Genomic DNA, 25,486 nt, shown 5'->3' on the forward strand with positions numbered 1-25,486 from the left:
TTTTTTTTTAAGATTTTTAAATTTTTTTATATGTTTACTTATTTTTGAGAGAAGGAAACAGAGCGTGATCAGGAGAGGGGTAGAGAGAGAAGGAGAAAAAGAATCCAAAGCAGGATTCAGGCTCTGAGCTGTCAGTACAGAGGTGCAGGGCTTGAACCCACGAACCATGAGATGGTGACCTGAGCCGACGTCAGACGTTTAACCGACTGAGCCACCCAGGCACCCCAGCAGCTGTTATTAAAGCATGCGTTTTTCACTTCTGCTACTTTTAAACCTTTCCGGGTAGATTCTTCTGACACCTCCCCCACCACACACACCAAAAAAAAAGAAAGAACATGAAATGCATTTTCCATGCTTATTGTTTTTGATCAGTCAGAGATCTTACCAATTCACCGAGCTGATTATTTTGAGAGTTCTCTTTTCTGACCCTCCTTGTCAGTCAGCGTGACAGTCCCAAAGGGGATGGAGGAAGAGATCCATAGGTTTTTGCGATCTACAGATTATCCTCAAAAAGAACCTGTTGCCCACACAACCTCTGAAAAGGGTTAACTGTGTGTGTGTCATCTTGCATACTTGCTTTTCCTTCTGCTAATAAAATAAATTTGAATTCTTCACATTGAGGAGTTGTTCCTGTTGGGGAAGTCATTCCTCAGCAATACCTACTGCACACCTGTGTGCCAGGTGTTGTGGGAGGGGCCAAGGCACAGACCAGGAGCGTTCAACCTGGCACTGAAGAGCTGATTCTTGGAAAGATTTGAGAAGATGTTCCGCGGCAGTGAGAACATCTCAATCTAGGAATCTCTGTAACTGACAGAGATGTAACTGACTTCTCTGGAAACTTTGGAGTTTGGGATAGAAAACGTAGGCTGATAACTTCAGCTCAGGTCATGATCTCACGATTCATGGTTTCAAGCCCTGCCTCGGAGTCTGTGCTGACAGCTCAGAGGCTGGAGCCTGCTTTGGATTCATATTTTCTCTCTCTCTCTCTTCTCTCTCTCTCTCTCCCCGCCCTTCCCATGCTCGTGCTCTCTCTCTCTCTCTCAAAAATAAATAGATGTGAAAAAATTTAAAAAAAAAAAAAAGAAAATTTGGGCTGATAAATCATGCCCACATTTTAATTTAAGTGTAAGAAATCTCTGAAGTTCTTCTGCCCACCTTGTAATAATTATTTGTAATTTTGTTTCTTTTTTCCCCCTTTTTTGGGATTAAACATACATAATTTAAAACTTAGCATTTTAACCATTTTAAGTGTACAGTTACTCATGTTAAGTATGTTCAAAGTCTTGTGCAGCCATTGCCACCACCTACCTGCAGAACTTACTCATCATTCTAAACAGAAACTGTGTTCATTAAGCACAACTCCCATTCTCCCCTCCCCACAGCCCCTGGTAACTTCTCTTCTATTTTCTGTCTCTCTAAACTTACCAAGTGAAATCATATAGTATTTGTTCTCTTGTGACTGGCTTGTTTCACTTAGCTTAAGGTTTTTAGAGTTCATAGCATGTGTCAGAATACCATTCCTTTTAGCGGCCAGATGATATTCCATTGTGTAGATATACCACATTTAATTATTTGTCTGTTCATCTGTTAATGAACACTTGGGTTGTTTACACTTTTTGTCTGTTGTGAATAATGCTGCTGCAAACATTTGTGTACAGCTATCTGCCGAGGTTCTTTTAATTCTTTGGGGCATACACCTACAAGTGGAATTGTTGGAATTTACTTTTTGTTTTGAAATAATTTTAGTCTTATGGAAAAGTTTCAAAAATAGTACAGAGTTTGGGTATATCCTTCATCCAGCTTCCCCTAATGGCAACACATTACAAAACTATGGTAATCAAAGCTAAGACATTAACCAGTGTTACCTAAACTACAAACTCGATTTGGACTTCACCATTTTTTCCACTAATATCCCTTTGCTCTTCTGGGATCCAATCCAGGACCTACGTTGCATTTAATTGCCACGGCTCCTAATCTCTTCCAATCTGGACAATTTTTCAGTAACTTGTCATTCAGTTTTAACACTTTGAAAGAGTACTCGTTGGGCTTTTTGTATACTGTTGCTCACTTTGGATTTGACTGATGTTATCTCATGGTTAGTTTGAGATGACGCATTTTTGGCAAGAATATCACAGAAGTGATGTGGTCTTCTCAGTGTATCATATCAGGAGGTGTGTGATACCAATATGTCTCATTCCTGATGGTGTTAACCTTGATCTCTTGGTTAAGGTAGGGTCTGCTAGGTGTCTTTACTATGAAGTTACTGGTTCTCTCTATAATGGAAAAAATATTTTGAAAGTATGCAAATATTCTGGTTTTCTTCAACCTTTTGCCCATTTATTTTTACAATATGTTGGTTGGTCTTGCCTACAACAGTTATTCTGGTGGTTCTGTAGTGATTTTCTTTTTCCTTCATTGTGATTTCTTTTTCCCTCATTGTGATTCTTTTTACTGCTGTTTCTATATATGAGCCTTTGGACAGTGATAAATCAAAAGCATCTTTATGACTATATTGACAACTGGCACCTTTTTGTTATTGGTGATTCTAAAGATTTTGATGACTCTTTGCTACAAATGAGTATTTTTTCCTGAAAAAAATTTAGGACACTCAAGCACAATCTGTTTCCCAGTGAATGATGTAATGTCACATAGATCAGAGCAGCCAGTATGAAATTATTGAAGAACAAATGTTCATCATTTCCGATCAGTTGTCATCATTTAGTAATTTGCTTTTCATTGAGATCGTGAAGGGCTTTGATTTTTCATGGCTTAAAGAGAATAGGCGTAAGAGCTGCCCCCACCAGGCGCTTGGTCCCTCCCATCCCTTTAGATAATTCCACCAGTACATAAATGAGACTCGAGTTAGAATGGCTCTCTGGGATCCTCAGCCATTGCTCAGCAAGTGACTTCACACAGATGACTCCATCAGTCCTGGGCTTCCGCAGGAGGGCCGGGATACAGAAGGTCAGTTGACAGATGCTCATTGTGTCCCCACAGGGTCCATGGTACTAGTTGCTGCATTGGGGAAATTTATCAAGACCCATTTCCTGTTTTCTAGGAGCTCAAATTTTGATATGGAAAGAAACAGCTAAGTCAGTCACTGAGAGGGTGTCGCCTGGGAGTTCTGCCAAGTGGAGAGTGTGCTGGGTTAACTGAAAAGGAGGTGGTGCAGGAACTGTGCTATAAAGGCAAAGGAGGAAAGGGGGTTTCATGCTTAAGAGGCATGAATGTTGATGAGCTGCAGGGAAGTCCCAAGAAGGTCACTTTGCTTTATGCAGGAGGGCAGGTTCCATCCGATGTCTGTCTCCTTCTCTGCTAGAGACAGTGCAGAGAGCAGGCTGGGAGCCAGCAACATCACACAGTTTTGGGAGGACTCAGTGAAGTTGATCTCAAGGCCTGGTGGGCCACTCACTCTGCTCTTTCAGCCCACAAAAGCCGCAAAAACCCCCTAGCCAAAGCTACTTTTCATAGGGAGAGAGCTATCGAGAGTTCTATAGATGTTGAAGGGTCAAAAATCTCTAGAAATTATTATTATTTTTTTTTTTACTCTGCAAATGGAAAAATTTTAACCCAAGTAGACATAATTACAAAGCAATTTTTTGGCTCCCTTGCTAGTCTTTCCAGTTAAGCAAAAATTGATCCGTATAAATCAATCCATATAAATTGCATATATGTCCCTCCTTTGCTTTGAAGAGAAAAAAAGTCTAAGTTTCTAAATGAGAGTTTCATTTTATTTTTGTCTTTTACATTGGATCAATTTTTAAAACCACGATGTACACTCGAGGGGAAAAAGTTCCATGACGCCTTAAGTAATGTTGTTGGTTCAAGCCATACTTTCAATGTGATATAAATTGGATTTTTATCTTTATACTGGGAAACACATTAGTAGGTTCTTAATCATTATTTGGACATTTTGTAAACCATTAGAAATTCTCTGGCTTCAGGATTTTTTTCCATAAAGAGAACTCATGTTCTCCTTAGAAATTTAATAGCCGCTCTGAAGTAATGTCTCATATTTAATAAGATTTTCATTACTTTTACAAACTATACTCCAGTAAATTTACTGATTGATGTAGCTCAGATCAGACGGTTCTCAATAAATTAATGGGGAGGAGCATAACATTCAGAGGGGAATAATGAATCACAAAACGCCTTACTCATAAAATTAAGTAACTCTCAATAAATGTAAATGAATAAAATAATAAAGCCTCGGCATTTTGTATTTTCCAAGTGCTTGGAGCAACCTTGCAAAAAAAAAAAAAAAAAAAAAAAAAAACAGGGACCTTATCAAGGGGAGGGGGCGAGAGACTGCCAATATGTAAATGGCTGCATAGGGACATTGACAGCAACTTTAATTTACCCTGATTCCATTGGAAGAAGTCATCAGTTTGTTCTCAAGGCCACCAAGTGAAATGGTGTGACGTTTTGCTCATCTTCAGGAAAGGTCTAATTCAGGCATAAATTCAGTCCTGAGGTGTTTTTTTCAGGTTGGCAAGTTGTAAGAGCGGATTAAAAGCCTGGAGCTTACTTTGAGCTTCATTTGGTCTTTGCTTAAGAACCCAATAAATACTTTAAATTTGTCGTCTTCCTTTCTGTCAAAAGCTAATATGTTGTTGAAGGATCTAGATTTGAATTTGCTCTGCTCCTTCCTGGCACTGTGGTCTTGCAGAATTGTAAACCGCTGTAAATCTCAAAATCCTCATTGATACCCCAGAAACCTGGTAAATTATGCAGATGCAGGTGATTAGCACAGTGCCTGGGCCAGCCAGGGGCTTCATTGATAGGTGTTGAATCTAAAATGTGAGCTGAGGGAAAAAAAGAAAAATGGATGCTTCCAGGCCTATGAGGCCACGGTCATCTTGTAGGTTCTATCACTGACCATGTGGCTGAGAAAAAGAAGAGGGTACAGGTCAGAAGAAAGGGGAACATAACAGGCCAGCAAGGGGCATGATTCTGACAGAGGAGGCAGGAGCAGAGTCTAGGATATCTTCTCTTCAGAATCATGCTTTTCTTGAGAGGATGCCGCTGACGGCTGGGGGCTGAGGCCTGGTGACCTATATTCTGAGTTCCCTGCCCTAAGTAGTGTGGGCACACAAGTGGTGAGGTGGGATACGAAGGATGGCGGCTAGGAGTGAGATGGAGAGAGGCCAGTTAAATCACCCCATCCTCTGAGGATACCAGAGACGGAAGAAAGAAAGAGAACCAGCTTAGCCTCTAAAGCAAGAGCCTCAACCCTACCAGACCCAGCACCTGTTTCTACTACAAATATATTATAACATCCACTCTTGTGTCCTGAAACAAAATTAATAAATAATATGCCCTGCCTACTTATGTAATTTCAAAAAAGAATGATTCCCTTAACTCTAATATAAAGGAAAATCATTCACAATAAGGAAATACATATTTCAGTCTGTAAGTAGTTAAGAAGTATACCATTCCCAAGAACTATAGTAGAAAACATGTCTCATCCCTCCTTAGAATGAGTAAGTTTGTGTCTGAGAAGAGTAAAACATACAGCTGAACATGATTAGCCCTTTTTGCTTATAAGTGATATTATAAAGGAGAAGCCAAGTTAAAAAGTGTCTATACATACATAAGTATATATGTAATTGCCGTTTATGTGAGAGCTACAAACACAGACTGGTTTTGGGTATGTTGTAATGGAGACTCAGGTAATCTGAGTGACACTGACTTTACTGCCCTAGTTTTTCCAAAGTTGGTAACAGCTTATTGGTGAAGTTCCAACGAAAACAGAGTACAAACATCCTTTGATTTACATGGTAATTATGTTCCTGGGAAATTCAATCTATATTAAAACTGTGCCAAAGAGTTAGATTCTGTGAACCCACATGAAAGCCAGCGGGGCACATGGAAGCTGTACGGGAAGTGGATGGCCTGCCTTGGGCAGGACTGTAACCCATAGTGAGGCATCATCTACACTCCCTGGTCCTCACCCACGGATTCACAGATCAAGGGTAGCACCCCCAGTATTTGTGCAAGCTGAGAATGCTCTCACAAATGTCCAGAAAGCTCCCTTCACCACTGCCTGAAAGGATACAAGAAAAAGGTGGAAGGCAGTTGGAGGGGTAAATTTAGCTGTCAAAGAATGGACTCTTCAACAACTGAGAATCACCAGCTTTCATACTGGGTTTCTTTGGCCACCTTTGTTCTTAAAATAAAACCTCTGAATTTAGAACTTTGCTGAATCCATATTATCTTTAGAAGTATTGAGGGTCCAGTGTTATGCTAATGATCACTCCTGAAAGCATGTCAAAATTCTCTGTTTTTCTGTAGCCTTATTTCTTTCTGTCACATTTCATATATACAATTACTCACCCTCCTATGACTTTAAAGCTTTTGACTATATTGTAATTTATTTATGCTTACCTGTCCCAATTGGTGTTTTATAACAGATGCTAGTTTGATCTAGGTGATTTTCAGGGCTGGGTTGTGACCAAGAGTGAAATGTTCATTATATCTTGGTGTGACTTTGGGGGTTGAAGCCACCTGTACCAACTGCCGTGTTCCCTGGTTTTGACCTTTTTCCAAGTGGGATTCAAGCTGTGGAGCTCTGACAGTTTTGTTGGTCTCCACTTATAGGTCCTCAGGAGGTTTTGATCTTCACGGAAGGACAAAAATGTCTTGTTACCTATGCAAGCACAATGCCATAAAAAGCATAACACTTCATCTAGCACAGAAGGTGGAAGAAACAAAAAGTATCTGTGAGACTGAGGTGCTCTTTCTTTTCCAGCTGACATCCCAGCATCCGTATGCTGAAGTGTTCATTGGCCGGCCCCATGTTTGGACGGTTGACCTCAGCAATCAGGAGGAAGTGGAGGATGCTGTGAAAGCAATTTTAAGTCAAAAGGTTGTCTCTTTTATTCCATTTTTCCCCATCTGTACTGTGAACTGAAATGTGTGGGCCTCACAGGCCCTCTGGTTGAGTAATTAGAAGTTTTCCTCGCCAGCTTCCCTCTGGGATGAGAAAAGGGCCATGGTGTAGGATGTGGCCGGGGGAGGGTTCATGAGTGCTCTGGCAGACAGGAGCAGAGCTGGTACTCCTGTGTGGATTCTACAGACCCTTTTGGCATGACTGCTGGGTCCCAGATACAGTAGTAGGGTTTGAATTACACTTGTTTTAGTGCCTAATTGTGTACTTCTCACCGAGATTGGAAAACAAAAACATGCTCCCCTACAAAAAGTAAGAATGATAGGAACTATTAAGGAAATACTGGGAAGTGTTTTTATATAACATTTATTTATTTGGTTTTTTTAACCTACACATCTGTTTGTTTAAGTTTATTTATTTATTTTGAGAGAGAGAAAGAGCACATGTGTATATGCAAGTCAGGGAGGAGCAGAGAGAAAGGGGGAGGGAGAGAGAATCCCAAGCAAACTCCTTGTTCAGCCCGATGCTGGGTTGGATCTTACCAACCATGAGATCATGACCTGAACTGAAACCAAGAGTCAGAAGCTTAACTGACTGAACCACCCAGGTGCCCCCAATTAAGTACCTACCCTATGCAGAGCACCCCTGGAGTCCCTATAGGGGACACTCACTTCTGTAGACAATTGAGGCTAGCTCCCTGCCTGTAGAAGCTCACCACCCAGTAGCAATGGGCCAAATTAGCCTCTCCCAGCCCCTAGACTGCCTTGGACGCTCTTCGGGTGCACCCTGCTATCTGGACTCCTCCTTCCAGACACTGCTTGCACTCTGTCACAGAGAAGCATATAGACATGGCTGTACTGAAGACAGGCTGGAACGCTTGAGTTGAGGTTCCAGCTCTACCACCTACTTGTAGCATCCCCTAGGGCAGTTACTTAATCTCTGAGCCTTAGTTTCTTCATCTCTAAGTAGGCTTGTATTACCTACTATATAGGTATTTGTAAGGATTCAGCGAGATAATGTAAAGCCCTTAAGCATACCATCTACCACATAATAAGTGTTTAGTTGACATTACTAAGTCACTATTACTAATACATATATAATCATCTTATTTTTGTTACCAACAGTCTGGATTTGCGCTAGACTGTCAGCAACATGAGGACAGGAATTCTCTCTCACTGCTGTACTCTGTACCCAGTACAGTGATTTACCCTGTGAATTAAGAGAGAGAGGAATAGGTGTTTGCAGACTTTGTTCAGTGCCAAAAATAATATGCAAAAGATCAAGAAGCAGAAGTAGGGGGAAGTTTCAGGAAAATGCAGCACTGAGTTAAGTCTTTTAGGATGAGTAGGAATTTGCAAAGCTAAACCGAGAAGTGGACCCAGATGGGCATGGGTCCAAGGTGCAGTGTGAATAAAGGGGAAGAGGTTGAGTGGAGTGTGGCCCCACTGGGCTACCTCAGAATATCTGCCACACATCCATGGCTCCACCACCAGGGAGTCATTCCTGTGGAGATCGATGGTTCTTTCTTTCTTTCTTGAGTCCCTGAGTCCCTCAGAGGATTAGCTTCTTAGGGCTACCATAGGAAAGAACCACAAACTTGGTGGCTTTAACAACAGAAATTTATTCTCTCACAGTTCTAGAGGCTAGACATCCAAAATTAAGATGTCGGCAAGGTCATGTTCCCTCCAAACAAAGCCTATAGTGGGGGAGTTCTTCCTTGCCTCTCCCACCTTCTGGTGGCCCCAGGCACTCCTTAACTTGCAGCTATAGCACCTCAATCTGTGTGTGTGTGTGCGCGCCTGACTTTCCCATTCTTGGAAGGACATTGGTCATACTGGACTAGGGCCCACTCTAATTCAGTACGACCTCATCTTAACTTGGTTACCTATGCAAAGACCATATCTCAAATATGGTCACGTTTACAGCTCCTGGGAGTTTAGAATTCAGCATTATCTTTCTGAGGGACATAATTCAACCCACAGCACTTGCTTAAGTGCACATGCCCTTGAAGATGAGTAATTTAAAAGCTAATATAAAGGCAGAAAATATTGGATCATTGTGTACAAACTTTTTAGGTACTAGATCCCTTTTCTCCACCAAATGGGAATGCCTGATACAAAGCACAGAGAGTGAGGCACACGGAGTTGTACTTGATCATTCCTACATGAGATTGACTTCACCCCATGGAACCTCTGGTGCTCTACATTTTAAAACCCTGATCAATCTTTTTCCATCTTATTCCAAAAACTATTTAAGATCACATAAGGGGAAAAAAAAAAGAGTAATTATAATAGTAGCTCTTATGTAGAGAGAACCTTCTACACATCTAGAATCTATCTATATCTATATGAGCCTAGTCTCATTTAATCTCACTTAATTCTTGTACAGATGAAAAGATTGAGGTTTAAAAAAAATAACTATGAAAAAAAAATTAACTATGGGCATCTGGGTGGTTTAAGCATCCAACTTCGACTCAGGTCATGATCTCATGGTTGGTGGGTTCAAGCCCCCCACTGGTGTCTGTGCTGACAGCTCAGAGCCTGAAGCCTGCTTCAGATTGTGTGTCTCCCTCTCTCTCTGCCCCTCCCCCACTCACACTCTGTCTCTCTCTCTTTTTCTCTCTCAAAAATAAATAAACATTAAAAAAAATTTAAAACAATAAAGAAATAAGGAAATTAAGTAATTTATCCCAGATCACATAGCTAGTAAGTAGTAAAACACCTGGATTGAAACCTAGGTCTTTTTGACTAGTGTGTTAAGATAATATAAAATTTAAAAAGGAGAAGAAACATGGAATGAAGTAAAGGGAAGGATAAGTAAGTAAGTTGAGTAAATAAATATCTTTTAAATGAAGGCTGAAGTCAGTAATGAAATTAATACAAAAACTTAGTGCCACAAAAATCCTTATGCTTGTTAGAAATGGGTCAGAAATTTAGTGCCAAGCTTTCTCGTATTTAATTACAAGACTTTAAATTTCATGACATTCAAAAAGTCAAGGTAGCATGACCCACCTAGAGATGACCCAGATGTTGGAATTTATTCAAAAGCAACTTGGAAGTGCTAAGATAAAGTATTAAAAGATTTGTTAAAAAAATGTGGACAGTATATGTGAGCAGATGGGGAATTTCAGCAGAAAGATGGAAACTTTTTCTCAAAGCCAAAGGAAAAAATGCTAGAACTGAAAAATACATCAGAAATGAACAACTCTTTCAGTGGTCTTATCAGCAGAGGAAACTACCAGTGAACTATTCAATAGACTTATCAATAGAAACTATGCAAATTGAAACAAAAAGGGGGTGGGGTGGGGAGAATGAAATTTAAGAAGAACGTATGAAACCTGTAGGACAATTTCAGACAGCCCAGTTTATGTGTAATTGGGATCGCAGAAGGAGGAGAGAATGGCCAGAAGAAATACTTGAAAAGATAAAGGCTAAGAATTAATGAATGACATCACCCTGCAGACCCTGGGAGCTCTATGAACCCCAAGCAGGATAAATATTAAGAAAAACGCTTAAGTATACATCGTTGCCAAACTGCAGAAAACAAAAAGTTAGGGGAAAAAATCCTGAAAGCAGCCAGAGAAAAAATGTGAAAGCAGCCAGAGGAAAATGTATTACATTTAGGGAGATAAAAATATGAAAGACCACCAATTTCTCATCAGAAGTAATGGAGACCATAAAAAGATCCCTTGGAGGCAGAACGTGTAGGGCCTTTAAAACAGGCCATGACAAGGATTCTGAGCTTTATTTTAAGTATGATGGGAAGTTTTGAGCAGGGGAATGGCATGACCTAGTTGCCATTTGAAATCATCAACAGAAATTTCAGAATATGTCTGATGTAAAATCCTAAAGTTAGTAGATAGAGGAGATCATTAGGACTCAACTCCTGGTCTTCTGGTACCTTCTGAGACCATCTCTCATTGAGTGATGCCAACTCGCGTCTGTCAGGTGGGACCATGGTGGGGTCAGCTGATCTCTGAGAGCATTTCCCAGTAGGAACTGTACTCTGACTTAATGAGTGGGTACTAAAGAGACAGTACATCTCAGAAGAAGGGAGGTAAAGAGGAAAAAAGGAAAGAGAAGGTGGGAAGTTATTGGGAAGTTTGTAGCAGGAACTACACAGTGCAGCCTGCAGGCATCCATCCTGTGGCCATATGAAAAGCAGTCCCTTTCCCACAAAGCAGGATGGCCAAGAACACTTCCCCTGTTTCTCCACAACTGGCCCTACTTGGGTTTCTCCAGGTAGGGATGTGGACTGAGCATTCCCTTACATTCTATTCCCCAAGGAGGCCTTGACTTGCTGAAGGATTATCATGCAGAAAATTATCACACGCCCCCTACTCAAATCCACACAATAGCTCCCACATCAAAGGCTTGGCAGTGTTCTTTATATCAAAAGCCAGGAGTCTGGAGAACTTTCCCACACAGAGGGCCCTCCCTGTTCCTGTCCACAGCAGGATGGCTAATGGAACTCACTGGTAGGGCTGGTTTAAGAATACAATTACCCACTTTTTTTTTTTTTTTTTTTTTTTTTTGCTTTGCTTTTCCTGTAGAGGAAAATTATTTGGCTTCATATTATTTAAAATAGTGAATGGGCCACAAAGCAATTAATGAGTCAGCATCCCTTTGGTTAAATTGGGTTAGATTTGTAGGAGGATACAGAAAGAGCCGTTTTTCTGTATTTATTGCATTGAGCCCTTTGAATTAATTCACTTCTATTTCTAATAAATGACCTTTGGAATAAGTTGTAGGAATGGCCCCAGAGTATTCAGCCTGTTTCCCATCACATAATTGGATCTGTTGATGTCATGGCAGATGGCCACTCATGTTTATTTCACTCTAGAAATTCAACTTGTCACCATATAAATGAGCTTGAAATGCCAAGTCTTCTGCTGTAGTTTCCCTCCATTCCTTCTGTGAGCCTTTAAGAGGAGACATAGCTGTAGGCCAGTCATAGAAAGCTTCTAGAACCACTCATAAATTGAGTAAATAAATATCCTTTAAAAGAAAGGGCTATGAAGGGCTATATCTGGGTCAGAGAGGGCAGAGCAAGTGTAAAAGCTTGAGATGAGAAGTGGCAGGCTTGCAACATGGAAGTCAGTTTTCTAGGTATTTTGAGCTCTTTTGAGGTGATCTATTAAGGAACAAAATGACCTGTGTTCCTGCAGAATAGCTCTGCCTTGATAGTATAATACTTATGGCTCAGCCTCTTTTAGCTCTATCTGGATGGTTGTGGGCAGGAAAGGCTGAGATAAAACCTGTGTGATTTTATGATTGCTGATGTGAAGATATATTATGAATTTAACAGTCATGGTTAAAGAAGATTTCACATATAATGTGTGAATCAACACACATACAAAAGGGGAAAAAGTGCCTTGATACCAGCTGTTTGGCTGCCCGTGGAAGGATGTCTTCTCTGTCAACTGTTCCGTTTTACTCAGGCTTCAATTCTTAAGTGTTTTATCCAGTTCTCCACCCTATAAATTTGAGATAAGCAAGTGTAGATAGACCTAAGTGGGAGATAGTGAAGGTGGCCCTCTATCCCGTTGCTGGCAAGTACTGTTGGGTTCTCTGAAGCTGTAACAGACTAGATTGCTAGTGATTTTGTGCCAAGTGAAATTTCCATTTCAGTTGGTGATGTTTGCTGGCTGCCCCCAAAACACAAGCCTTGTAACGTTGGCATATTATACTGTGCAGCAGAGATCAAACCTACATTCTTCCCCTTTCCCAGGTGTCAGTATATTGATCATATTGTCTCCCCAGCCCCAGAGAAGCACCTTCTGGGATATCCCAGAATCTGGTAAGATGCTCAAATTCATAAGAAGGCAATTGTTAGGAGCAGGGCTTTAATGGTGAAGTTGACAGTGTATAATTCTGGTATATACCATCAAATAAAGCTTAGGCTCCTTAGTATAAAAATCCATTTGTGGAAGGGTTGCCTGGGTGGCTCAGTCAGTAGAGCATCCAGCCCTTGATTGCAGGTCATGATCTCTCAGTGGTGAGATCGAGCCCCACATCAGACTCTGAGCTAGGTGTGGAGCCCTCTTGGGATTTTCTCTCTGTTTCCCTCCACCCCTCCCGCACTTGTTACATGCGTTCTCTCTCCCTCTCCATCTCTCCCTCTGTCTGTCTCCCTCTCTCCCTCCCTCCCTCTCTCCCTCTCTCCCTCTCTCCGTCTCTCTCTCTCTCTCTCCCTCTCTCTCTCCCTCTCCCTCTTTTGAAAGAAAGAAAGAAAGAAAGAAAGAAAGAAAGAAAGAAAGAAAGAAAGAAAAGAAAAAAGAAAAGAAAATTAAAAGAAAAATCCTTTTGTGGAAATGCCGTGAACCTCTTCCCAGCCTTGTTTCACCAGCCTTCCTGATCCCAAGCTCTACCCACCTGCTGTTCTTCTTGAATGTCTAACCCACTACTTGCTCTACCTGAAATGCCTTCCCCATTTTGGCTTGCTAGAATCATAAATGGCTTTAAAAGCCCAGCATAAGCAGAAGTCTGCTTTGACCTTCTGGCCTCCCAAGACCCTATGGCTGAACCCTTGGCGGCACTTAATTACTCTTTCTGCCCCACAAGTTCTTTACGTATGTGCTCACCTCACCTGCTAATGCAGACCAATGCCTTAGTCACCATAATGGGTCCTTAAAGTAACCATCATGTGCTTTTCTTACACCATTGAGCATTCATGTATTCAACAGGTGTTTGCTGAATTCCTACGTGTGCCGCCCAGCTCAACACTGGGATACAAAGACAGCCCAGCAGCCATGGAGCCTGCCCTGTGGGGCTTTCACTTCTAACAAATGATACGCTGCACCTTTTCTTGAATGCCTACTGTGTTCTAGACCCTGAACTAAGCACTTTACTCTTTTTTTTTTATTATTCATATAACCTTCAGCTTAAAAGAGGTAGATTTTTCTTATCACCATTTTACACATGAAGAACCTGAAGCTCAGAGATGGTAGGTAATTTGGTCAGGGTCCCACAGCTAGTGTGGAGCAGAGTGAGGTTGTAAACCCAGGGCTGTTGACATCTAAGTTCATAGTCTTATCCCCTCATGAGGCACCTGAGTGTGAGTGAATCAGGGGAGGATTGGGTAAGTGTCCTAGGTTCTGTGTCCTCCTCTTTCATGATACCATGTTCTGTTTCCACAGATTGAGCCATACATGCCATATGAATTCACATGTGAGGGGATGTTGCAGAGAATCAATGCTTTCATTGAAAAACAGGTAAGGCTCTTCAGATGTTCTTTTGGCCCATGACCCCAGGGAGCTCTCATGAATAGCTAAGAGCTCACCATGTTTCTGTGGTTATTTTCCTGCTTTGGAAGACTCCAGAAGCTGGATAAATGCTTGGTGAAAATTTGAAGCACACACTGTCATGGTCATGCAGGGGACTTAGCCTGTCCTTGGGTTAAGAATGTTTTTTATGATGGTAGAAAGTCATAACGGAAACTTAGGATGGGAGAGACTGGATGATCAAGGTGAAGACCTCCATAACTATCAGACTTGTGCCCAGAATGGGTTCTGAGGGGCATCACAAAGACTTGGGTGATGAGGGAGAGAGAGAAATGGTTTTCTGATCTTGCTAGATCTTCATTTATTACCCTAAAAAAGGCAAGGATTAAAACCAGGGGGTTCTAAGCATTCCCTTAATACATGTTCAAAAATTCCAAATATGTTAGGACTTTTCAGTGGTTTTCAAACATCTTTTAAAACACGACGCCTTTTCAAATGAAACTTTACACAAAACCTAAGTATCTAAAACAGATCAAAGGAGGGCTTCGGTTCTAAAGTAGGGGGAGGGTTCCATGAGTCCCATCACCCCCAACAGAGCTTGCACACTGTGGCTTGTGCTCGGGGCAGTAAAGGCCAAGAGCACCATTGGCATCCTTCTATAAAATCTCAATTCCTTAGTCTTCAAAAGCAGCTCAGAGCTACAAATAGATTCAGAACCCCTGTGGGCAGAGCAGTATGAACTCCTTGACCACATTTCAGAAATGGGGGTCTCCTCTTCAAGGGCAAAGCAGAATGTCTTGGGGCGATAAAGAGATCTTTACACAATAGGAGATGAGGACTGTGCAGGTTAAAATAGAAATGGCTTGTTGAAAGTGTAAGTAGGCATAGACTGGAGGTCCAGGGTGGGTTTCCAAGGAAAGGTTTGAGGTGATGGACTGGATGCTGCTGTTGGAGGGGGAGAGCAGGAGGCACAGGCTCCAGGGTGGCATGTGTGCTGTTCTGGGTGCTTGTTAGTGGCCAGAGGGCATGCTCTGCAGCCCCCACAACTGTTTGATTGTATGACTTGAACATGTTACTCACCTTTCTGGGTCTTAGTTTCCTCTCCTATAGAATAAGGACAATAATAGAATTTGTAGGCACGAAGTGGTTAGAACAGAGCTAGCACATAGTGCTCCATACATGCAAACTAGTACTGTTGCTTACATAATATGGTGCTATATATCCTATCATAGTCTATAATTATATTGTGATACAATATAATGCAATACGATACAACTCATTGGACTTCACCCCAAGAGCTAAGCATCTGAATCATCATCTTACTCAGTCTTTAAATTTTTTTTTAATGTTTATTTATTTTTGAGAGAGAGCATGAGTGAAAGAGGGGCAGAGAGAGAGAGAGCGAGGAGACACAGAATCCAAAACAGGCTCCAGGCTCCACGCTGTCAGCACAGAGCCCGATGTGGAGCTTGAACCCACAAATGGTGACATCATGACAGGAGCCAAAGTCAGATGCTTAACCAACTGAGCCACTCAAGCACCCCTCATTCAGTCTTTATATAATGCCTCCATTAAGAATGACCACATCAGGAACACCTGGGTGGCTCAGTCCCTTGAGTGTCTGACTTCAGCTCAGGTCACGATCCCATAGTTTGTGGGTTCGAGCCCCACGTCGGGCTCTGTGATGACAGCTCAGAGCCTGGAACCTGCTTCAGATTCTGTGTCCTCCTCTCTCTCTGCCCCTCCCCTGCTCACACTCTGTCTGTCTGTCTCTCTCTCTCAAAAATAAATAAACATTAAAAAAAATTAAAAAAAAAAAAAAGAATGACCACATCAGCATCCTAAACTGGAAAAGCCATTTACCTACAGATGTCATGGCCATGAGTACCAAACGTGTCATGGGCACGCTGTCTCATTTAATCCTCGCAATATCCTGGGAGGGGGTAGGAATAACTGCTGTCTGCATAATGGGGACCAAGATCTGCAGTTGTGGGCTCCAAGTTTGTTGCTGGTTTGGTCTGAGCCCAGGCCTGTGGTGGCAGATGCCCTGGAGCTTTTCTTCCCATCTTCTTTTACCTCACGGAGCCAGCTGCCGGCCCTTCCCGAAGGTGCAGAGAAGAGCAGTGGGTTCTCCCCTGGCAAAGAGTTTTAAGCTATCACAGCTCTTACCACCATTACAGGAACCAAGCTGAGATTTTACTAGAATCCCTGCAGCAGCTTCTGAAACCACTTCCTCCTTTCCTGTCTCCACTTCCTCCCAGGGAAGATGGTTACTCACCACCACGTATAAAAAGACTCTTTATCAAGTTCATTTGGAGGCTTGGAGACCGTTGAATCTCAGCCAGTCCTTAAAAGTTCTCATGTGGGCTGTTCACTGTAAATCTATTACTAGCTTTCCCTTCACACAGGAAGCTGGTATTCCCCACATTGGCCTTGCTAAATGCTCCATAATGCAGGAGCACACCTGGTCCAATCACCTCTATGTCCTAAGTGCCCCACCCAGCACACAGTAGGGGCACAGTAACACCCATTGGAAGGAAAGAATAAATGAAAGAGAGCATGTGCACGTGCTTATGCTTTTTATTCCTGTGTCCCAGGAGCTAAGAAGCTCATCTTGGACCTTAGGATTTGGAATACATGCTAATACAACCGCTTTCACTCTAGCTCCTTGGCCCAGACTTGTGCAGAGCTCTGCAGTTCGCAGAAATCCAAAGGCTTCTTTTTTGCCTGCTATTGTTGATTCACCCATCCACTGGATGAATGGTTGTCAGCTGGAGTTCCCTGTGGACTGTGCTGGGAGGCAGGAAAGATGTCAAGGGACGAATTCCCATCCTCAGGTAGCTTTGGGTCTCACAGAGACGCTGGTCAAGTCCATAGGCAATGCCACCATGTAACTGGGATGCTTAGGGATCACATCACTCGGGGAGAGATGGGGAGAGTCTATCCAGAAGCATTTTGCAGGAGAGGAGTCCTGACGGCAAACTGGGGCTGGGGAGGGGTGATGGGTACAGGGAGGACTCTGCAGGTCACTGTGCAAAGGCCTGGGGAATAAAAGAGAAATTGTGGTGAATTATCACAAATTTAGCTGTGACTGAAGAGAGGTGAGGTTGGACAGGCTGGAGGAGGAAACACATAGTAAGACGACACTTAGGTTCAGCTGAAGATTGCAGATTTGATTCTGGCACAAGAGGATGAGGGCAGGGGGACTGTCACATTGGTATTTTAGGAAAATCCTTATAGGAATCTTGGTTTGGTGCATTTCCTACTAAACATTCTTTCAGTGCTGCCCACAATTCCTCAGGAAACCTGTTTCAAGTTCATCCCAAGCCTCTCTGGGAGAGTTTTGTTGAAGCCGTAATGTTGCCCCAACTTCAGAGTGGAGATGGGAAGTCAAGACCCCATTGACTCACAGGTTGGGTCTTCTACCTCTGACAAATATCTCCAGGCCTCAGAATTTTAGAGTGTTTGTTATTTCTGTAGCGATAATATTATCAAAGAGCAGTGAGACTGGAGAGAGGGGTGTTTCTGGTGTGAACAGGAAAGCCTCAAGCTCTGAAGAGGTGCTGGCCGCCCAAGCTTCTGGTCCCTCGAACTGTAGTAGTGCTGCAGCCCTAATTAGGCTGATCTCTGCCTTCAGAGTCTTCTGTGTGATCTGCGAGGGGAACAGGGAAGCTTTTATCTCAGAACCTTTTCAAGGTTGTCCGTCATGCTCACACAAGGCAGCAAGAGCCAGAGGAATCCAATTGACCGCAACTGAGAAAGCCCCAGGCTTCAATGTACTGTGAGCGGTTGGCAGCTGGAAACTTACCTCATACCCAGCCAACCCTGGGCTCACTCACCCAGTGGGAAAGAGTCCTGACTTGAGGAAAACCACTTGCTTTTTTCTCCTAATGTCCCCCTGTACACACCACCCCTGCTTTACTGGACTGGAAATGTTGATTTGGGTTGCGTGCTCTTCTAAAGCAGATCTCTGCAAGAGGTGCTCTCTCTAGCCGTGGGGGAAAAGCCAGAGGGTGGTGGCAAGGCAAAAATCCCTTGTAATCTAAAACCAAGAGCATTTTTCTTCGCTAACCTGAGCATCCAGGCCTGTTAAGGTTCTCATTACGCATTTCTTGGGAAGGATTTAGGTATTTGCCTCAGGCCAGAGAGTATAGAGCAGGTCCTTCAGAAGGAACGGCAATGTTCAGGTTGATTTCTGAAAACCATGCATTTGTTCCTCAGTCTTGTTTTCTACTTCCTGTAAAGACCCTGTAAATACACAGAATGACTATGCTCGTATTAAAGAGCTGTATAATTCATGGGAAAAGCATTCTGAAGATACAGAGGGAAAAATGAGTTAATTCCCAAGAGTCACTGTGAAATCAGCTTCAGCTCCTGGGAAATATGGCTTATCAGGGACCATCTTAAACCTCCCTGGGGAGTGTTCTAGATGCGAAGACAAGCCTGGTAGTGAATCTGAATAGTCCAGGGTAGCAAGGAATGGTGGACAGAGGATGCAGGGAAAGATGAAAAGGAACTAAAGAGGGGAGAGGGTTGCCTTTAGTTTGGGGAATGTTTGCTCTTTGGAAAAATGGATGGCTGCTGTTTGCCTAGCCATTCTCCATCTCAGAGAGATGGAGTAATGATTAAGCGCTGGAGCCTGGAGTCTGGCTCTTGCCCCACTCTCTGTAGCCTTGGGCGAGTTCCTAACCTCCCTGTCCTATTGCTGCTTCTGTGCAGTGGGGATAACACTACCTACCCCATAAGGTGGATGGGGGAATCATGTAGGGCTGAGAACAATGCCTGACACAGAGCAGGTTCTCGGAAAGCTTCAGCTACTTGCTGCTGCAGAAACCCAGCACCCAACTGAGGTATGCTTTTTAAACAGCTTCATTGACATGTAAGTTACAGATCATAAACTTCTCTGTAAAAGGATACAATTCAATGATTTTTTTAATCACATTGATAGAGGTGTGCACTTACCACCACCATCTAGTTTTACAACATTCCCATCACCCCAAAAAGCTCTTTGCCTCTGTGCCTCTTTGCAGTCAGTCCTCGCCCCAGCTCCCAGTGACACACTGGTCTGTGTTCTGTCTCTGTAGATTTGCCTTTTCTAGAGACAGCTGGCTTCTTTGACTCATCATAATGTTTGTGAGGTTGATGCAGAGTCGTGTAGCAGTGCTTCATTCTTTTATTTATTGCCGAATAGTGTTCCACTGTATGGATACATCACTGTTTATCCATTCACCAGTTGACGGACATGTGTGTTATTTCCTGTGGCTAATGTGAAGAGTGTGGCTATGAACAGTCACATGCATGCAGATGCACATTTTCCTTTCTCCCGGGTAGTATCTCAATACAAGATAAGTAGAGGATGTGGGACATCTGTGTCTAACTCCTTTAAGAGTGAGCTTGTTGGCTCGTTGATTTGCACGCATAGAGGTCATCCATGGAGACCAGTCGCTACACTTCAGCATCACACCCACCTCCTGTTGTACCTGTGGAGACACACATCCATGCCCACTGCTAAGAATCAGTCCAGGGACCACCTGTGGACAAAATTGACTCTTTTGAGGACAGCACAGGTCAAGAATGGTGGGTACCAATGGGTAACAGAAGTCTTTAATCCAGTCTTTATTAAACACCGTTTTTGTGCCAGACCCTGTGTCTCCCAGCTATAACCTAAATAACAAATGTGATCCTTACCTTTCTGATAGCTGGCTGAATTTGGCCCAGACCCCAATTTCAAGGCCTAAAACCTGTCCCTTTCCCTCCCCCCGCCACAAATTCCTGGCCTTAATTCCTCTAGATCCTGCCCCCAGACCTGAATCTGAACCCATCTTCTTGGCTTCACACAGTGAATTTCTACAGAAATCCACTTGGACCTAATCTGTCATGGATGTAGTAATGGTTTGGCCAGGATGGATGGGACTGGAGGGCTTGTGGAGGAGATCCTATCACAAACAAGGAGAGAGAGGAACAGGCAGGCCCCTCCACTTCATGGGGGAGGGGCAGAGAGGCAGCATTCCATCATCTTCTCTAGCTCTTTGGCTGTTTCTGGGAGTCACTTTTTCTCCATGCTCGGACTAAGCCTTCACTGCAAAGGCAGCACCCTTACTTCTTTTCCACAGTAAGTTGTCTTCACTCATTCAAACGTTGCTTTTTCTCATAAATTTGTTGACAGTAAACCTTCCTTATTAGAGTCACTGCAGGAAAATTTCAGAATCGTCATGCAGATTTAAGGGAATTTGGTAGCTGGTTGGAATAGTTGTTAGAGAGGAATGCAAGTGTTCTGTGTTCGAAGTGGGCTTATTCACCAGATTGGAAACGATGGTGTCTCATTCTGGCTGTATAAAGCCGCTCTGAGTTAGGAAGATATTGTCCGTTTCTCCTTCTACTCTCAAAGCCTCAGGAGGACAAAACCATTCATTTCAGTTCAACAGCTCTTTATTGAGCACCAGTTATCTGCAAAGCACCATGTTTGTGGTACTTCCTCCTGTTCAGCCTACAAAACCCAACCCAGAAGTCTCTATTTCCTGGGACCCTTGACTGAGTGCTCCCACCACCACACTTGCCATCCCCTGAGAGTTAGTCATTTACCTCCTCTAAGTGGCCTTTACATCCTGTTTGGGCCTCTACTTTCTATTCTTCTGTAATTCTTTAAATGTTGGCCTCTCTTGCCAGACTGTGCGCTGAGGCTTTGAGCCTAGAGACTGTGTTTCATGTATGTTCATGTTTCCAGCACCCAGCGTAGATTTGAATAGGTTTTGGTGAAGTTTAGAATGGATGAATGAGAACCTTCAAAGCCACCACATGATACGAATGTTTCACAGAGGTGTGTTTGAACTCCAATGCCTGGGTCAGTCCAAGGCCAGCCTCTCTATCCTGCCTCTGCTCCTGCTCTTGCTGTCTTGTCTGAGCACAGCACATCCTCTCACTCCTGCCCAGAACTTTCCAGTGGCTTTCATCTTACTCTTAAGGAAAAGCCAAAGCTGTGTGGTGTGATTCCCTCGGACCTCCTGGACCCCATCTCCTGCTGCTTTTGTCCCCCAACACACACACACACTCTGCTCCTACTACGTGTAACTCTGTGGTCCCCTGGAAACCTGCTAAGCACTCCCTTGTCACAGCCTGTGATCTTGGTTTGCCTTTGCCTGGAATGTTCTTCCCAGATGCTTGCAGGGCTCATTCCTTTACTCCTTGAGACTTTTCTGAAATGTCCCCTTTGTCAGTGGTGCCTTATCTAGACACCCTCTCCCCTAACAAATCTTAATCCGTTTTTCCTCACTCATTCTTTCCTAGAGCCCTTACCACCTTTGAACATATATATATATATATATATATATATATACATGTGTATGTGTGTGTATATATAAATGTATGTATACATGTATATATAACGTACGCATGTACATATATATGTATACACACATATATATACACACACACACACACATATATATACATATATATATACATATATATACATATATACATATATACATACGTATATATATATATATCTGTCTTTCTCATTGACTATAAGGAGGCAGGGGTTTCATTCCTTTTTTCTGAGTCACCAGTACCCAAGGGCCTAGAAAAGTCACTTGCACAGAGAGTAATAGTAAGAGCCAACCTGTAGATGGCAGTATTTATATCAGGCACTTTTCTGAACACTTAAACATTATAGTAGCTACCCCTGATCTGCAGGGTATGTGTTCCAAGACCCCCAGTGGATGCCTGAAACCTCGGATAGTATCAAATATATGTAATATGTTTTTTCCTGTGCACACATACCTATGATAAAGTTTAGTTTATATATCGGCACAGAAAGAGATTCACAGCAATAATAAAACAGTTTTAACAATATAGTGTCATAAAAGTTAGGTGAATGTGGTTTCTCTAAGAACAGCTTATTGTCTTGTGTTCACCCTTCCTGTGATGCTATGAGATGATGAAACACCTATGTCAGGAGATCAAGTAGGTGAATCACTCAGGCACTGTGAGGTAGCATCAGGCTTACTATTGACCTTCTGACAAACCTTCAGAGGATCATCAGCTTTGGGACTATGGTTGACCACAGGAAACTGCAAATGGCAGTAGGTTTGTGGGGGGATGGAGGACTACTGTGTAGTTAATTGAATCCCCTCTGCAGCTCTGTGAGGTAGCAAATGATACTTTATCTTAAAGTTGCGGAAACTGAGGCAGAGAAAGATTATGCAACTAGCCAAGATTACTTAGCTAATAAATGGAGGAGCTAAGATTCAAAACCAGACAGTCCAGAGTTCTGAACCCGTGGGCTTTCCTGCTTCTTAGCAAGTGTTTCGTTGACCAGATGCATCTGTGAATGGGTAAGAGAGAATGAGTGCTTCCAGCCAGAAGACGAGGCAGGTCGGCATTGACATATTTGCCTGTTCCAAGGTTGGAGGAAACAGTGAGGGCTTGCACTCAGAGGTGAGGCGAGACCTGTTACCGGGCTGCCAGTTTGGCTGTGCCCTACAGGCACCTGGGCAAAGAGGTGGCTTTCACAGGTGAATTGTCCTGTCCTGTCCTATTCAACATTTACCTCTGGATCTGGTAGCAAATAATGTTCTACCTTGCAATATTATCTCTACCATCTCTAGGTGCCTTCTTGAGAGTCCCCTCATTTTATCTCACCGGAACTATATAAGGACTGAAGGACAAATGATATTTTCTTAATTGTAGCTGTGAAAGCAGGCAAGAGCTCGAGGGCCATCTGTGGGTGTACCGTACCTGGTGGCCAGAATCGTAACCCTGGTCCCCACACTCCCTCCTGCCTCACCTGGTGTCATGCTTACCAGGACATCTTCAGAGTTTCCAGATGGCTCACCAAACCTTCAAAAGGTCCCACTGCTATTTTTACTAATTTTTATCCTACTGGCCCCCAGAGCAGCCCCCATGAGCCATAAAGCAAGCATGACTGGGGCCCAAAAGTTCACATGCGCTTGAGCTCAGCTTGCCTGTTGAAGGGAGCCTGGAAGAGGCCAGCTAGAGTGGTTGACTAAGAAATGAGCAAATGGGGCAGGTCCACCCTGCAGCATAGCTTTGAGGGCACATCCCTTCACGCAGACCTCACAGTGCCAACCTGCCCTTCATAGAATGTGCTGGGCTCCACGTATCCAGGGCTGCCCTGGCTTCCGCAGATGCCAGCGCTGCTGTGCCCCCAACCCCTGTACAGGGCAGAGGCGACCCCTCTGTGGAGGGGCAAGAGTCAGGAGATGAGTGTCAGTGCAGCACCTGGCTGTTGGCCAGCCTTCTGTCAGCTCTGTCCCTTACAGTCTGTCAGCATCGCTCCGCAGACAAGCAGTGCAGGCAGGAGCAGAGCGGGTAACCTGCCCGAGCCAGAACGGGGGCACAGCTCACATCTGCTCTCTCTTAAGTCGAAGCACTTTCCTTGGCACATCATCTCCTGGCCTAACACAGCAGACAGAGTATTTCTGCTTGTTCTGGTTTTACTCCTTGGACTGCTTCACATTCTTCACAAGGCTGAGAATTAATGAGAAACAGTGTCTTAAGAGTCTACCAGATTCAGGGATGCGTAGGCGGCTCAGTCAGCTAAGTGTCCAGCTCTTGATTTCTGCTCAGGCCTCACACAGTTCATGGGTTTAGGCCCCACATCCGGCTCTGCATTGGCAATGTGGAGCCTACTTGGGATTCTCTCTCTCTCTCTCTCTCTCTCTCTCTCTCTCTCTCTCTCTCTCTCGCCATCTGTCTCTGCCTCTCCCCTGCTTGCGCTCTTTCTCTCTCTCTCAAAATAAATAAATAACTTTAAAAAAGAAAAAAAAGAGTCCACCAGACTGAACAAGTGTAGAGATACTACCCTCCACTCTAACTGCCTGTAGGTGTCATCTGAGAAAAGACATTCTGTGTTTTCTTACAAGGTATAAAAACCAGAATTTGAGCCATTAGCTCTCTTGGGTTTCCAGTTCCCCAGCCTAATCCAGGGTTGGGCCAAACTAAATTCTGGAAGCAAAGAAAAATTCTCACTTGGCTCCTAGTATAGACAGTATAATCTGATTTGATTTCCTGTGTGTTTGTCCATCCTGTCTAGTCACACAGCAGGCTTTGGTGTTGGATTTAAAATCTCTTTATTATAATATTTAAAGGCTGTAGAAGTTCTAAGATGGCTTGTAAAGAATTATAAGCAAAGTTGCTTGCATTAGTGAGCCAGAAAAAGAGCCAAAAAGCAACACTTAACATTTTCCAAATATCTGTGCACCTACTCAGTGCTGACCAGTAACTCCAGTGATCATCACATGCTTTCCTTCTTCCTGTTTGGTGACAGCCATCTTCATGGGATGGACAGAGTACCAAAGGCCAGCCAGTGAATTTCCATATGCTCCCAGGGAAGGGAGGGACAGCCACCAGTGAACAGTGATCTTCTGTGGAGTGCCGTGGGTCTGTGCAGTCACCCAGTTATTGTGCTGCCCATGGCTTAGCAGGCACATGGATTGTGTTCAAGATCATCATGAATCTGAGGAGTCAAGTAGGGTCTGCTTACTGCGCTGTCTGTGGTAAGCCCAGACACTCCACTCCCCCTCCCACCATGCATCACTTTCAGCAGGTTAGCCTGGATCCTAATATCTCTAAACAATCCAGTGTATTTCTGTCATCTCTGCATTGTTAGGCTCTCTGGAATCTTCTGTCTTCAGCTGATGTGAGTCGGTGTTCAAGGTGTCTCAACCACACGCAGTAAAGGATTTGTCTTCGTTAGCCACCAAACTCACTCAGCCTCGAGCAGTCCAGTCCCCTCATGATAGAATTGTGTGATATGGAGGGCCACAGTGGGTTTGCCCTACTTGTTGGGGTCTGCGTCACTGATTTGAGGAAACTAGAATAGAACCCAGCACTGACTACTCACTACCTGCCAGTAAACTTTCTCACCATGTAACAGTATCACGTCTTTCAGGGAGGAGGCGAAGACAAGCAGGAGCCTTAAGAAGTCTCAGTGTCATCATCTTCACTTTCCTAATGAGTCAGGATGTACCCTCAGAACTGGCTGCCTGCAGGGCCTGGGGAGTGTCCCCTTTGCTCTTTTCTGTTTTCTTTGGCTCACTAAAAGTCGTACAAGCCCAAACTTAAAAAAAAATGCAAGCAGTACAAAAGGGCCCTCCTGGGTGTAGCTCCGGCCCACTCCCTGGGGCTGCACCCACTTCATTGCTAAGGGACAGGACAGTGGCAGGCCCTGCCTGCAATGCTCCAAGTGACCAGCCCAGGGGCCAGGGGGGGTATGAAACATTTCCTCTGCTGGTGCCAGTTCTGGGAGCCCAGGGTCCTGAGATTACAAATCAGCTCATGTACACAGAGCAAGGAAAGGAAACATGAGGACACAAAATATTCCAGGGGGACGTACACTGAAAAGTAAATTTCCT

The 25,486-nt window shown here is 43.5% G+C and overlaps 1 protein-coding gene across 9 annotated transcripts in view; it reads left to right on the forward strand.

The window, feature by feature from the left end:
• Positions 1–25,486, forward strand: part of MGAT5 (alpha-1,6-mannosylglycoprotein 6-beta-N-acetylglucosaminyltransferase) — a 338,022-nt gene that overhangs the window by 302,643 nt on the left and 9,893 nt on the right. For all 9 annotated transcript variants that reach the window (XM_053214934.1, XM_053214936.1, XM_053214932.1 and 6 more), the window contains 2 exons: positions 6,752–6,868; positions 14,028–14,102. In XM_053214934.1, the coding sequence (XP_053070909.1) occupies positions 6,752–6,868; positions 14,028–14,102 (192 nt within the window). The remainder of the gene's footprint in view (positions 1–6,751; positions 6,869–14,027; positions 14,103–25,486) is intronic.

The sequence above is a fragment of the Acinonyx jubatus genome, chromosome C1, assembly GCF_027475565.1.
Source record: "Acinonyx jubatus isolate Ajub_Pintada_27869175 chromosome C1, VMU_Ajub_asm_v1.0, whole genome shotgun sequence".
Lineage (NCBI taxonomy): Eukaryota > Metazoa > Chordata > Mammalia > Carnivora > Felidae > Acinonyx > Acinonyx jubatus.